The following is a 15210-nucleotide window of genomic DNA, read 5'->3' as shown; positions in this document are numbered from 1 at the left end:
CCCAATAAGAACCCTCCTCTAACAGTGCTGCTCTCTGGTGCTTCAGGCTTGTCCTTTTGCCAGCTGCAAAAGCAGAGGATCTTGGTGAGTCGATACATCAACAGCAGCAGCATCTCCTACCTCCCTCAGTGCCTGGATTCAGGGGCTTTTGATGAGGTGCAGTGTGACATGGAGCTGGGGCAGTGCTGGTGTGTAGATCCAGAAGGGATGGAGATTTATGGCACCAGGCAAAGAGGAAAGCCAGCACGGTGTAAGTAATATTCAACAAAATGGTGGGGTTTGTAGGTTTGAAAGGCTTGGTGTGAATGAAAGGTGGTAGATCAGGAACCTGGGCACTGCAGTCTATAGAACTATAGGTAGTTAACTGAGCCATTGAAGTCCCTGTTTCATAGAACCAAAGAATATATCAACTTGGAAGGGACTTATAAGATTATTGAGTACAATTCCCTGCTCTTCATAAAAACAAGATGATGCACCTCAGTGTCCATGCTCAATGTAATGAATGTAAACCCCTTCCAAACAGTGGGGCTGCTATTCAGCTGTTCAGGGGAAGTTAAAACACCCAATAACATTACCTTTCTTCCTATCAGGTCCAGGGAACTGTGAGATCCGAGACCGTCGCATTCTGCATGGGTTTGGGGAGAAGAGCCCCCCCCAGTGCTCAGCAGATGGAGAGTTTCTGCCTGTCCAGTGCAAGTTTGTCAATACAACAGACATGATGTTTTTTGATCTTGTTCATAGTTACAACAGGTAAGAACTCAGGCCTCTGAATCAGGAAAGCAGTCCTGCATACCTCTTCCAGGCACTTGAAGTGGCACAGTGTCTTACTGGGTTTTTTTGTGGGTTTTTTTCCCCACATGAAACCCCTCTTCTGTGACTGTACATGATGTTATTTTCTGTTAATGAATGGACCCGATAGAAAGCCTTTTCCTTCTGAATTAAATTTCCTGATTTTTTTAAAAAAATTGTATTCCATCCCTGCAGTGTAATCTGTGTGTCTTCACACAGCACTGGATGCCACATTGCAATCCGTGTTTGGAAAAGTAGACAGGGCTACTTCTCACATGGACAACACCAAATGAGATAAATACAGAAGGAGCAGAGGAATTCAGATATATATATATATGAAGTAGGAAAGACAGTTCCATATGGGAGATGAAAAGAGATGGATGGACAGACAAGAGGCAAGATACAAACATGAGGTTCCATGTGATGATGGGAAACTTTTATCTGTTTAGGCAGTGCCAGGGTTGCTCACAGGAGAACCAAGCAAGTGATGAATTGTTATGCTGGTGTACGACTGGCCTTAGGAAGTTGGATGGAGTTGGGGAAGGCTCCAGAATGCTGGATCAAATCCTTATCTGTGGGAGCAAGAAGCTGTTGTCCTGTGGAGAAGCTGGGAGTTAATACTGAGATGGAGCTGGAATTAATACTGAGATGGAGAAACAAGGGAGAGGCAATGGGAACTGAAGGGGGAGGAATTTGTTTTGGCACAGATGTTCAGACTCTCCAGAGAAACCTTTTGGTCTCTCATGAGGGGCATCTCAGTCAGCACATTTCCCTGCTGGAGGCCAGTGGAGTAAATGTGATGCCTCATTCTGACTTGGCTCTGTAGCAGCAAAGCAATTTCATTGTAAATGTCAATTTTTCTATTTTCTTTTTTTAATTTACGTAAACCTGAAGGATGGGCCCAAATGCACAGTGCAAATTTGTCAGAGCTTCAGGAGGTTATTTTGGCAAGAGCAAAATAATTTGGTTGTTTTGTTTGTTGACCTGTGGTGTGTGGAAATTCTAAAAGAGCAATTACAGAGGAGAAATCAATGCTTTAAATTGATATATTTTTTTTCTCCCATTGGGAGATTTGTCTGCAAAGACCTGTGAGATTAGACTTACATTGTGTCTGTGCCATGTAATTAATCACAGCAGGATTATTTTACTCCCAGCTCTACACCTTTCTAATTATGGCATTGACTTAACCTATTACCATCATATTTGAGTATTTCAGGTCATTAATATATTTATTTTCACACTACTCCTGCTTGAAGTGTCATTATCTATCCCTTTTCAAAAAAAGGGGGGGTCAGAATACAGAGTTGAAGGGATGAGCTCCATAGCAAAGAACTGTAGTACAACAGGGATTTTAACCCATATTTTATGTTCATGTGGAACCAGTGGAGCACCTCAAAGTTCAAAGACAAGATTAACAATCTCACTTTTATTTAATTTCCTTTATTTTTGAGTGCAAATATTCTTGTTGAAACACACAGATACACTATAAATTTATCCGTAACTTAAATGTGGTCACCTTTGCTTTATCCATTGTTTTGACCTGGCTCTGATAGATGAGGAACTCTGTGTTATTGCTACTGTGAGTTATTGCTACTCATTGTAAGGGCTGTGGTTAAAAAGAGTCTGAGAAAAAAAAAAAATTGTGTTAGGAAGTGAGTTTTCCACATAAGGTGAGCAAAGTTCTGCCCTCTTGTTTATACGGGCCTAATTTATATCCGTTTGTACTTTATTTACCTGTACTCTCAACTTGGAACAAAAATAACCAGAATGACAGGATATGACTATACAGCTGCCCCAGATAAAAGTAGCATAATTGTGACTTCTTAACTTTGAAGGAAAGCACCATGCAGAGTTTTTTCACTGAATCCTGTTTCACCCAGCTAGGTGTTGAGATGCTGAGGTGATGAACTCCAAGGACATGAGCAGTGCAGAGTAGAGATCATATTCCCAGTTAGACAGTGGCCGCTGCATGATAATCCAGGGGAGCTGAAAGGCCTTGAAATACCCCAAGCATGTTTATGTTATGTGTGTACATCAAAGACCACAGAAATACATGACATAAGTCCCTCTGTTCTGTGAAGTATGACATTTTGATTGCTTTTAGCATGCCAGTGTCAGCAGCAGAGCAGGATTTGACAATCCAAAGGGAGGGGAGTCAGTAGGTTTTAATTTGAAGACATGGAAGGGTGCCAGAACACAGCAGCACTGCACAGGGTTGTGCAAGTTCAGAGATGACAGCATGGCTGGGTAACACTGGGACAACCCTGAGGTTACCAGCCCCTTCCTCTGACAGAGGTTGCTGTTGCTTTGTGCATTTCCAAGCCTGTGCTTTGATGTCCTGAAGAAGGAGGAAGCAGTAACATTTTCAGCTCTCCTGACAGGAGGTGGGAGAGCTCTCAGGAGTCACCTCTCCTGTGAAGACAGGCTGAGAGAAGAGAAGACTCCAGGAAGACCTTATAACACCTTGCAGTACCTAAAGGGGGCTACAGGAGATATGGAGAGGGACTTTCAACAAATGCATATAGTGATTGCACAAGGGGGAATGTCTTTGAACAGAAAGAGGGTAGGTTTAGACTTAGATATTAGGAAGAAATTCTTTCCTGTGAGTGTGACACTGGAACAGGTTGCCCAGAGAAGTTGTGGATGCCCTGTCCCTGGAAGTGTTCAAGGCCAGGCTGGATGTGACCCTGAGCAACCTGGTCTAATGGAAGGTGTCCCTGCCCATGGCACAGGGGTTGGAACTAGATAATCTTTAAGGTTCCTTTCAACCCAAAATATTCTATTATTCAGGCAGAGTCCTGGAGGTGGCAAAGGCTCCTTGCTCTGCTCTGCTCACTTGAGCACCATCTTTGAGCCAGACAAGCATTTCATTGCTGTTCTCAGGCTGCATGTGCTAGAGCATCCCTGAGGCTGCTGGAGGGTGGCACTGGAATTGAACCTGGTCACAGTCCCAGTTTCACAGGGTGGCTGGAAACTGCTTTTTCTCAGTTAATCTGGGCCCAATTTGCTGCTGAGTGTCCTCCCTTGGTAAAAACTTAATTTGTGTAATTCTCTGAATGTCTTGAGCAGAAAATTTCACTTCCCTGTTGCTAGCTTTTCCCAAATAAGCCCCGTGCAGCTGGGGCACCACACCTTTATCGTATTTCGGGATAAGGGGATGTGTCCGAAAAATAATATGATTGTTTTGGAACCTGGCACTTTGAAGCTTGAAAAACTTATCTTTTGCTTGGAGAAACCCTAGGATATCTGTCAGTTAAGATCACATTTATTGTGTTTTTTTCCAACTCTGACCCTATTAAGTTTCCTTCTTAAATCATTACTTTCCTGGAATCTAGCTGTTGTCACTCCTAGAATATTACAGTGGAAACTAATATCTCTTTGATCTCCAGAAGTAAAAGTCAGCCTTACTTGTAGCACATTAAAACCCCTTTTTCCTTCTCCTTAATCTGTTGAGCCATGCCCTGAAAATGAAAGATATTAGCGAGGTTTTTATCAGCTTTTGTACTTATTTCAGTGCAGAAAGCACACGTAGCATGTAGGGAAGGGGGAGCAACCTGTTTGTTTAGGCTTTCTGCCATCCCGTGCAGATTTGTGGAAGGAGCTACTATATGGGTCCTATAATAACATTAAGCCAACGCCCTTCTATTTTACACTCTTTGGCAGGCTTTCAAAGTTGAGAATCTAATTGAAAATGAGTGTTAGATGCTGGGTGGCTGCTTAGGAAGGGTCAGGAATCTGTCTGAAGGGAGATTGTCATGTGTTTCTTTAAAAAATGGCATTTAGGAGACTTGTTATCCTGCTGGAACACTGATCTGGATCATGTCAGAGCCTGGTTGCCAAAAGGAGACCAAAGGGTTTTGTACTGACCTTATGCAGACACCTCTGTTGTACAAATTCAGGAAGGAAATAGATGATGCTTGTTGTTGTTGACGGCCCTCCCTGGGCTCTTCACAGGAGGCTTTTTTTGCTTCCAGGTTCCCAAGGGCTTTCCAGGCATTCAGCTCCTTGAGGGAGAAGTTCCCGGAGATCTCTGGGTACTGTCACTGTGTGGACAGCCTGGGGAGGGAGTTGGCAGACACTGGTAAGTGCCCACCAGCATTTAATCCTTTAGTTTGGGTGGTGTTGAATTCCCAAGGGAAAGGACAAATAACAAGTATCAGTCTTCAGGTTCATTTGGATCTTCAATTTCATTCTTACAAGGGGTAAGACCACTGTGACCAGTGTAGTGCCCATGGGAAAGGCTGGAGCTCACTGATGAAATCCTACCCTTTGGAGCACCACTTCAGTCAGTAGCAAGTGGAGATGCTGCCTGGGAGCTAACCCTGTCCTTTTTGGAATGGTGGAATAGGATTTCTGAATGTCCATCCTCTGTCCAACCAGAAAGCTGCCTCATATTCAATATGTCCAATTAGCAAATACAGAGGAATATAAAGGGCCTGGAGAATGAAGTCTTTCTTCTTGCTCAGGTAGAATCATGGAATGGTTTGGGTTGGAAGAGACCTTTACAGAACATCTAGTCCAACCACCTTAACCATTAGCAGGGACATCAGGTGGTTCTTCCTCTTCTCTCATAGCCTCAGGATACCTTTTAGACATCTTAATAGTTGATGGGACACTTCAGAAGAAAGAATGTTTTATTTTCAACAAGGAGGAATTAGAAGGTTGAGAACTTCCAGAACTTCCTTAGATACTGTAGGTTTTTTTGTTTTATTTTTTTTTAAGAGGGAGAAATGCAAAGCAAAATAGTTTAAAATTTAGATGAGAGACAAGAACTTCAACATTTGATTCCCAGAAGGGAGAGAAGTTCTCAAAAGATTTGTGCACAGGAAACCTGCTGATCATCTTGGTTTTTAGTATGCAACCAAAATTACCAGGAACTGGTTTTGATAACATCAGTTTCCAAAATTCCATCCTTGTCTTTACTGCAGATTGAGCCTTAAAAAACCACAGCAAACAGCCAGTTACAAGATGCTTCTCCTTCTTGTTTTAATAGATGTCAGGGCATACAGGTAGTGCCTGGGCACCCAGCACTGGGTACATTAGGGTTATGCAGTATAACTTCACATTTGGCCTGTTTAGAGCATCGGATTTCTTTTTCTTTATGGTCTCCCAGTTCTGCTACTCTGGTGACATAAACCAGGTTACTTTTTGTCTTAAAACCAGGCTCTGTGCTAAAAGTCTGTCTTTCCCAGGCTTGGAGCTGCTGCTTGATGAGGTTTACGACACAGTTTTCTCCGCGGCAGAGCCTGCCCGCACTTTCTCAGAGACCGGCGTCTATCGGATCCTCCAGAGGCGGTTCCTGGCAGTTCAGCTGGCCACCTCTGGAAAGTTCAGGTGTAAGTAGCACCCGGGTGATGCCCTGTAAAAAAGGTGAGAGTTTCGTAGCTTATGTATGACAGCTGCCATTGGGGAGAGTTGTTCTGGGAGTTTCTCACTCTAAAAGCTTATAACAACACAATTTCAGTGCAAGAAGCAAGGACTCTGAATTACAGCTGGCTTTTATCCTCTGCACCTACCTTCTTACCTTGAAAAGTAAGGTAAGACAGGTAAGAAGTAACTAAGACACTTACTCTGCACTTACATTCGTACCAGCTGATTGTACGTGTCCTCTGATCAACGCTTTCCTGTGCACTTGAAGTTCACGTCAGTTGAAATCCCATGAACCCTCTGTATCTCTTGCCCTGAGATTATGGAGATGGATATGATGATTTATTAAATTAAAAGCCTGAGAAAATGCTCCCTAATTTATGTTGGTACGCTCAGAAACAGAAAGGATCTTAGACTGACCACAACACACTCCATTCCCAGGAGGTCACACAACAGTTCGTAGTGCCTTAGCCAGCAAGGCTGAACTTTTGGATCTGTCCTTGGGCCCATTCCTGGTCAGGGCAGGCACATGGGGAGAGTTTCTCTGCCTACAGACAGTGAACTCTGCAGGACAGGAGGTCAGGTACCTCCTCCTTCCTGCACCAGAGCCCAAGAAAACTGCCTTGGCCAAGGAAAGTTTGAAAACCCTGCATGATACTTCATCCTCCCACCAAAACTCCTCTGACATTGCTGTCTGACCCTCACTAAGGAGTTGCATCGTTAGAAATATTAAGCAGATACTGATGTCAGTCTTCTGGCCATGTAGTCACACATTTTTCTGGTTTTGGGACAAGCTGATAATTCTGGGGAGTCTGGAAAGTGTCTTCCTCCTCCCACTGCACAGTGGTTTTGGCTTAGCTCTGGCTGTAGCTGGGGCTGCAGCAACTGTCAAAACAGATGAAGCTGTAACAGCCACAAGATGGAGATGTGACCCTGTTCATCAGCCACCGAGGGGGTGCTCTGGTGACTTACCCAGCTCTCACACCACCACCTGAAACCTCTTGCATTAGGAAAGTTGTCAGACTCCTTGATGAGCAGGTTGCTCTGATAAGATGCTCTCGCTGCCTCAAACCGGTAGCTGAGTGTAGCTGGAAAGCTCTTGAAAGTAAGAGATGTTTAGGCTGTAGAATTTCAGTTTTATATAAACAAGCAAAATTTCTGTTGGAAGATGAAAGTCCTGTACGGGAGAGATCATAGCCCAGAAAATTTGCTTTATGAATTTTTTGGTGTCTCTGCCGTTAAGGCCAGCTTGACAGTAATAGGGTCTTCATATCCCTGCAGAGGGAAATAGAGAAGTGGGATGGGCCCAGCTCAAATCTCGAGAGTCAGGTGCAGATTTGTTTGCAGGAGCAATGCCTCATTCTCTTCAGAAACAAAATCAGAACAAAATCAATCCCCCAAGCTGCACATCTGTCTCTGTTGACCAACTTCACTTTTGTGTTAAGGGCCAGAGCTGCCTCAGCCTCCAGCAGAGCTCCCTGGGAGAGATGCTGCTGCTCTGCCTACCTGCAACTGTGGCTGAAAAATGTGTTGAGGTTTTATCTTCTGTTTAGTTTTCAAAAATTAATACCTGCAGTACAAAACCCTGGGGCAAATTATCCGGGGGAAAAAGGGGATGGAGAAGTTGCGTTTCGAGCTGGTACTTGAAATATCACTGAAAAAAATCAAGAAATTAAACTTTTTTTTTTTTCTCCCTCCCAGATAGGCAAACAATGGCATCAAGCAGAGATGGCTCTGAAACTTTAAGCTTTCCCTCCTTAATTCACACTGGTTTCCTTGCAGGCCCCTCGAGGTGTGAGGCTGAGCGTTTCGCGGCCCTGCGCTACCAGCACCCCTTCGTGCCGTCCTGCACCGCCGACGGGGGCTACGAGCCACTGCAGTGCCAGCAGGGAGGACAGTGCTGGTGTGTGGACACCAAGGGGCAAGAGGTCCCAGGCACAAAGAGACGAGGACAACCCCCAGCCTGTGGTAGGTGTGAGGTTTGGAAAAGGAAACATGAGCCCATCTCTTGGCGTCCTTGTAAAGGAAACCCAAAGGATCAACTCCTTTCTCAGTTCTGATGGGTTCTGGTGTTCAAAAACTGAGATCCTGAAACCTCCCTGGGGTTAAGAGTCACATTCTAATAAACTGTTAAATATCATATTTATTTTCTTTTCTCTTTAGCCTTTTAGTTTTGCATGCAGCAAGGCTTTTCTTTGCAGCCCTGATATCTGTTTCTTGACTCCAGGAGCTGGGGCCTTAAGTTGGAATATCTGGGATAATATAAAGAAGCCAGTGATGGTGGTTTAGGTTTTACCTCTTTCCCTTGAAGAAATGCTGTGGAATTTCTAAGTCATCTCCCACCCTGAGCACTTTTTCCCCATCTCTGTCACTGCATATTTTGCCATGAAAACTACCAAATCCAGTAAGAACACACACAACAAACAATTCAGAAAAAGTGTATGGGTTTGGGCTTTGAGAGATTCCACAGAGAATACACCATCAAATCAGTGCCCTAAATGGAAATGACAGCAAAAATGTGCAAGGGCTGGAGGGGAGGAGGAAAGTTAAAACACCTCACCCTGAAGTGCACTACCTAAATATTCAGGATTGTGCTGGAGGTCTGGGGCACAGGGTCTTAATGCGGGGGCTGCCTTCAGGGAAAGTAAGTTGCTCTGTCTGCAAGACACAGCCTTACAATGCAACTAGAGAAGGAGGAATCTGCCCTAGGTGTCACAGATCCAAGTGCTCAGAGTGCTCTGGGCACAGACAGGCTTACTGTGAAATGAAAATGTTAGCCTGCCTCCGAGGCTGATCACCAAGGATATTGCAAGGGAACCTCTGAGGGGCCTCGCCATATGTTGGGACTGCTTGTTTTCTCTTTGAATGTGCTTTACTGAGCCCTCCTGATGATTTTTGTGGGAAGGAAGGGGAGGGGGGACAATGACTTGAGGCTGCTTGCAGCTTTTTTTGGCAGACTCAGGAAATTTCAGCAGGGAAAAATTTCTGCAGAGGTTTCGCAGATTAACTCCTGAGAAGGTATTTCATGAGGATATAGCTGCAGTCTGTTTCAGACACCTACATTCCGTGTGTGTGTCTCCAGTTCTGCTCTGATTTATTTCATGTTCAAAGAGCATGTGGATGTGGTACTTTGGGACATGGTTTAATTGTGGACTTGACAGTGCTGGGTTAGTGGTTGGATTCGATAATCTTACAGGTCTTTTCCAACCTTAATAATTCTATGATTCTATGATTCTTTAGTGTCTTTGGCTCTCACACTCAGCACCGTGAACACTAGAGGAGCCAGAGCTGTAGGTGTGGGCAGCATGTGGGGTCCTCACATCACCTGGGGCACCAGGCAGTCCTGATAAGGGATGTGCTGCTTTTCAGACCTTTTACAGTAAATTCACCCCAGCAGTGCTTTTGTGTTTATTCTTTCTCCCTCTGCTTTGATTTTTTCAATGGTGGCTAGGAGGGGAGAGGGTTTATGAACCATGATCCTACATTTGTTTCATATTACTGTTCTTGTGGAATTGTGGCTTGCACTAACTTACTTGTCCTTGGAGGAATGTTCTCCATCCCTCTAACCACGAGCCAACATTGAAAACAGGAGGGGCCCATCCTACAGAAAGTGTGTTTGAAAGAATCTGCTGGGAGGGACCCTGAGTCCCTGCCAGGAGCTGTGGAGCAGGACAATGTGCAACAGGAGGAGTGAGAAAGATGTCAGTCACAGAATGTCAGATTGGTTGCTTATCTATTTTAGCAGCTTTTTTAGATTTCCACCTTTTATCCTTACTGTTAACAGAGCTTATGACTGTTTTGTCATATTGCCTGGTCATGGAATAAATGGAGATGGAGTGGGGAGCCCAAGGAAGGCTGTGCTGGAGCAGACTAAAGCTGTCTTGTCCCCTACTGGGACAGCAGTGGTGCTTAGGGAGAAAGTGTGAGAAACAGGGAAAATGCACATAGCTTCCATATATCCTTCTGCAGGGAGGAGGGGCCCCAAACTGAAGGCTAAGCCCAAATCATTGTGCTCAGCCCTCCTGTATGGAGTTATCTTCCAGGGATTTGCCTAAGTGCCCCTTAACCCTTTATCTTTCCTAGCAATCTCTAGCAATAAATTTCATGATCATAATTCCATGTTCCACTTCTGGACTTCTCTGTTTGTGAGAAATACTGAATAATAATTGTCTGCTGTGAATGATGAGAGAATCCTGTTTTTTGAAAACCTTTATAATTTTTTTTTTTGTTTAAGCTGAATGGTCTCTCCTAATGGAAAATATATTCTGTCCTTCCAATATTTTTGCCTCCCTTCTCTATAGTTCTGCTACTTTTGCATCCCTTCTCTATAATTCTGCTACTTTTCAAGGAAAGGTAACTGTGTGGCACATGAGTCAAGCTGCTGCATGCGTTCCAGAGATCCAGTCAGTGCTGTAACCATCCTGTCTGTCTGATTCTCAATGTCTTTATATTTACCAGGTCTTTCCTTTTTTGATGACTTATTCCTTCTTCAGTGATGTGTTGCATCCTAACTTGGAGCCATTGCTGCCTGTGTATGAATCTACAGATGGGTCTGGATGCAGCTATACCTGTGACATAGCTTAGCCCAGAGTATGGGTGGCCAGGGCCACTGTTGGTACCCTCAATACCCTGATATTTGACTACTTTTGTTGAAATCTTGTGTTTTTTCCCTTACAGCCTGCTTGTGAATGCCATCCATGGTCCTTAGCACTCTATTACTGCTTATTTTAACAATTTGTTTTCAAACCTCTTGTAAATGAACACCTCACTATGAAACTGCAGATCTAGTTAGGGAACCTCCATAAATTCCTCCTTAGGGGGCATTGGTCAAAAAAGCTTTCTGTTCTTCTGCAGAAAGTTTCTCTTTCTTAGGTTCACATATTGCACCTGGATCATCAGAGGTTTTCATTAGCAGCAGGCATCCTACCAGGGAGTTACAGTATTTGGAAAAGAATTTGTTCTTTCAGTCATAGAAACAGGAATGAAGATTTACATTGGGAAGCAATAGAACCTGCAGAGCAGAGAACTCGGGCGTAGGGAAGTAATATTTCCTTTCCTTTTGTGTCTTGACTGGTGAATTTTATTTACATAGCATATGCAATAACAGTTCAAATTTCCATATCAATGTGCACGATGCACAGTTGAGAATCAGGTTTATGTGCACTTCTGAGTTATTCCTGCCCCAGCTGCTTGAAATAGAGTTGTAAGTGTGGAAGATACCAGAGCTTGCATTTTTTTTCTTAAATCTTTCCCTAGGTGAAGAACAAGGGTGCATCTCTGAGAGGCGACGGGCCTTGACGAGGCTCTTTTATGGCCCTGCTGGATACTTCAGTCAGTCCAGTTTGTTTTCCACACCAGATAAGCAGATGGAAAAAACAGCTGGCTTTTCAAGACCTTGCCCTCCTTCCTTCAAGGAGCTGTTTCTGGGCTCTGGATTGTCATCCCCAGTTGCACAAAGCCCATTTGTCAACCAGACTTCTGGGTTAGAAACTACCCTTAGTGAAGCCATCACGGGGATGTTCCCGTCAAGGGAGCTGGCTCAAGTGGCACTACAATTTACTGCCAATCCAAAGCGTTTCCAGGAAAACCTCTTCGGAGGAAGGTTCTTGAAGAATTTGATCCAGTTTAACTTCACAGGGGCACTTGGCACTAGTGGGAAATACAGCATTGGCCAATTTTTCCAACAGGAGGATGTGTCAGAGAGGAATAACAGCCAAAGCCCTCTGGAATCACCTGAGGCATTTTCATTGGAGGTATCAAAGGGGAGTTCCATTTTGAGTAAACCTCTTGTAGGCAGCTTTGGCCGCATAGTAACTCTACAGGACAATCAGAACATGATGAAATTCCTTTCCTCTGTTCTGGAACTGCCAGAGTTCTTTACTTTTCTTCAACAAGTGATTTCTGTCCCCAAATACGTTGCTGAAGATTTAGGTGAAGTGGTGAAACTAGCATTGGGATCCAAAGACTGTGGTGAGGAGCCAAGGGATCTGTTTGTTCCAACATGCACCAAGGAAGGGAGGTATGAAGAAGTTCAGTGCTATGCAGGAGAGTGCTGGTGCTTGGACACTTCAGGTAAGGAAATTCCAGGCTCAAGACTTCCAGGCAAACGTCCAAGGTGTCCCACTGATTGTGAGAAGCAAAGGAGAAACCTGCAAAACCTGAAGCAAAGTCTGCCTGCGGGATCAGACCTTTTTATTCCCTCTTGTACCAAGGATGGAGACTTTCTGCCACTCCAGTGTTATGGGACAAATTGCTTCTGTGTTGATTTGAATGGCAAGACTATTCCAGGAATAAGAGGAAAAGCTGGAAAGCCAATGAAATGTAAGTCTTAGGGACTGGGAATTTAAAGATGCTTTCTTTTGTGTTGGAATTTCATAATTCTTTCTTTATATCTGATTGTATCTGGTGATATATGGATGATGAATACAAATGATATTGTCTCCTAAAAGGAAAGCAAGTCAACTTTGCAGTGGCAGGGGGATAGTGGGAAGTACAGTGTATGTATTGTCCAAACAAAAGAGAGAAATTCAATGGCTGATAGGCTTCTCCTAAGGGCCATGCAGTCAGGCCAGAAAAGTGAGTTGCAAATGACTGCTCAGACATCAATTTGGCAACTTGCTTATAGACTGTGAATTGCCTCTTCTTGCCCTTCTATTAATGAAATACAAAGGAAGAAGGAAGCACATGGGCTGGGGATACTTGTCTTTCAAGTTTCTGTGAACTGAAAATGGCACATCAACAGGTATAACAGACCAAAAGAAGAGCCTGCTTCTCATTTTGGGAGGAATATCAGAGTATCCAGAGAGTGGTATGTAGTGAGGGAGCTCCTTTGAATCACAGTTTGCAGAAGTGGTAGGGAGTTTATCACAATGATCTGAATTGGGATGGGATTTATATCTAGCAACCCATCTGTGCAACCAGAAATAAACAGGTTCAGAATTCTCTGGTGCCCAAAAGATGATCTCCTGTGGGTTGCTGGGTTTGTAGAGCTGCTTGGTGGCGAAGTGAAATTTGGCAGAAAAGACTTCCAAATCAAACTCACTCCAGTATTTTGAGGGATGGTATTTTTGTATTTAGCAGCAATGTTCAGTAGAGAATGGGAAGAGAGGACACACAGTCTTAAAATTCTGGTTAGGTTCAAAGGGAAATAAAATCAGTGTTACCATGCTATTCAGATGGCTGGTTTTGCAGGGATTGGCTGAATAAGAAGCAACTCCCAGATTACCAAGTGTAGCTGAAAATACCTGGTTGGTGCAAACAGATTCAATAAGGCATTTAGTGGCACCAAGCACCTATCCCCCTAATAAGAACTACAGGCACCTAATGTACTCACATATTTTTAAAAATCATATCTTTATGCATCTTTCAGGGCTCGTGTCCCTTTGGAAATCTTACCCTGGTTCACCATGGGACCTTAATATCACTAAGCTCGCTTAGTAACAGGCCAGGAATGTTGTTGTTAGTATTGGGATGAGTGACCAAGTTTTAGCAGTGGTGTTTATTGTAACAGAGGGGTAGGGGTATTGTATATCTTCAGAGCATTTGTAAGATGTGCTCTGCATGTTTTTTTCTTTTCCCCAGGCCCAAGTGCTTGCCAAGTTAAAGCTGGTCAGGAGTTTCTAAAGGCTGCAAAGCTCCTGTTGTCAGATCCAGGCGCTGTGTCCCAGCTCTCCAGCATTTACCTCCCACAGTGTGATGCAGAGGGTGCCTGGAGGCAGGTGCAGTGCAGTGGCCCTCCCGAGCAAGCCTTCGAGTGGTACGAAAGGTGGATTGCAGAGAACAACGAGGGCAAACCCCTGCCCATTGCTGATCTATTGAACATCGTATCTGGATATAAAGAGGCATCATCTAAAGGCTTTTCAGCTTTTGCTAAAGCTTTGTATGAGGCTGGGCACCAGAATGTCTTTCCCACATTTGCCATGTATTCCTCCTTCACGGATCTCCCACCTGAAGTGCTGGAGGGAAACTTGACCAGTGCATCTCAGAGCATTTTGCTGGATCCATATACTTTCTGGCAGCTTCTGAATGAGCAGCTGACATATTACCCAGGACCCTATACTGATTTCAGTGCTCCATTAGGCCACTTTGAACTTCGTGATTGCTGGTGTGTTGATAGCAAAGGAGAAGAGCTGCAAGGAACAAAGGCAGGAGTGAACCAGGTTCCTGCATGTAAGTAACAATTTCTGGCATGTAAGTAGTACTGTTTCTGGTCTTTTCTTTTATGCCACAGGAGAAGGAAGTCCTTTCAATCGTTGTGAAGTAGCAGACAATAACTTGTCAGAAAGGTCATCAGTACTGACATTATTGCTTGACATCAGAAATGGGGTAACTCATTTCTGATAAATAACTGGTGCCTCAGCTTTGGGAATAAGGAGGAATAAAGTTCCATTTCAAGTTTGTGTAGATTTTGTAATTTGGAGTTTGGACATGTAATGATTTTGCAGAAGATACTTAGTCAGATGGCAAAGGACACTTTGAAGTTAGGAAGTGTGAAGAGTTTATGGAAAATTCAGGATTACACAGTGATGTAAATAACTTTCAAGAATGCCTTAAAATGAAGCAAGAGGGATTTTCTTTGCTGATTCTTACTATGTGGTCAAGACTAACACGTGTCTCCTAGAAGTCACTAGGAGAAGAGTGAGGCCAGCACTGAAGTTTGGTGATCCCTCTGTCTAGAGACCTCCACCAAAGCTGCTGGGCCTTCTTTGGGGTTACTTCAGCAAATGACCTGAATTATAAATGTCATCACTGAAATCATTCTCATCATGTAGTATTTTTCCAGGTGTGAAGAAGGGATAGGACAATGAATGGCAAACTGCCAGAGATTCCAGTTCTGTGGGCAGGTGGAGAATAAAGGGGATGAAGCAGATTAGCAGAGTTATTTTGGAGGAGCAGCTTTCATGCAGCTGGTTCAGTGTGTTGAAATACCCTTTCTGAGTCAGTAGATGTATGGAGGGGACAGGCCAAGTGGCCACTCTGGACCCAAGGGATGTTTGTTTTCCTTTCTGACTCTCACTTCCGATCATTCACAGTTTTTTATGGCAGCAACTGAGG

The 15210-nt window shown here is 43.9% G+C and overlaps 1 protein-coding gene and 1 long non-coding RNA gene across 2 annotated transcripts in view; one reads left to right on the top strand and one right to left on the bottom strand.

Annotated features, from left to right (window-relative positions):
- The window catches only part of TG (thyroglobulin), a 151678-nt gene that overhangs the window by 7838 nt on the left and 128630 nt on the right, over window positions 1-15210 (top strand). Inside the window, exons 4-10 of the mRNA XM_064644475.1 lie at window positions 47-250; window positions 591-750; window positions 4764-4870; window positions 5982-6125; window positions 7939-8124; window positions 11413-12477; window positions 13738-14325. Coding sequence (XP_064500545.1) covers window positions 47-250; window positions 591-750; window positions 4764-4870; window positions 5982-6125; window positions 7939-8124; window positions 11413-12477; window positions 13738-14325 — 2454 coding nt within the window. The remainder of the gene's footprint in view (window positions 1-46; window positions 251-590; window positions 751-4763; window positions 4871-5981; window positions 6126-7938; window positions 8125-11412; window positions 12478-13737; window positions 14326-15210) is intronic.
- Window positions 6035-6797, bottom strand: LOC135409240 (uncharacterized). Its single transcript, XR_010428113.1, has 3 exons — window positions 6577-6797; window positions 6371-6470; window positions 6035-6148 (listed from the first exon to the last, which is right to left on the bottom strand). It is a non-coding gene; the product is annotated as an uncharacterized LOC135409240 (long non-coding RNA).

Source organism: Pseudopipra pipra, chromosome 1 (genome assembly GCF_036250125.1).
Source record: "Pseudopipra pipra isolate bDixPip1 chromosome 1, bDixPip1.hap1, whole genome shotgun sequence".
Taxonomy (NCBI): Eukaryota; Metazoa; Chordata; class Aves; order Passeriformes; family Pipridae; genus Pseudopipra; species Pseudopipra pipra.
The sequence above is the reverse complement of the archived record's forward strand: the minus strand, read 5'-3'. Positions and strand labels throughout refer to the sequence as shown.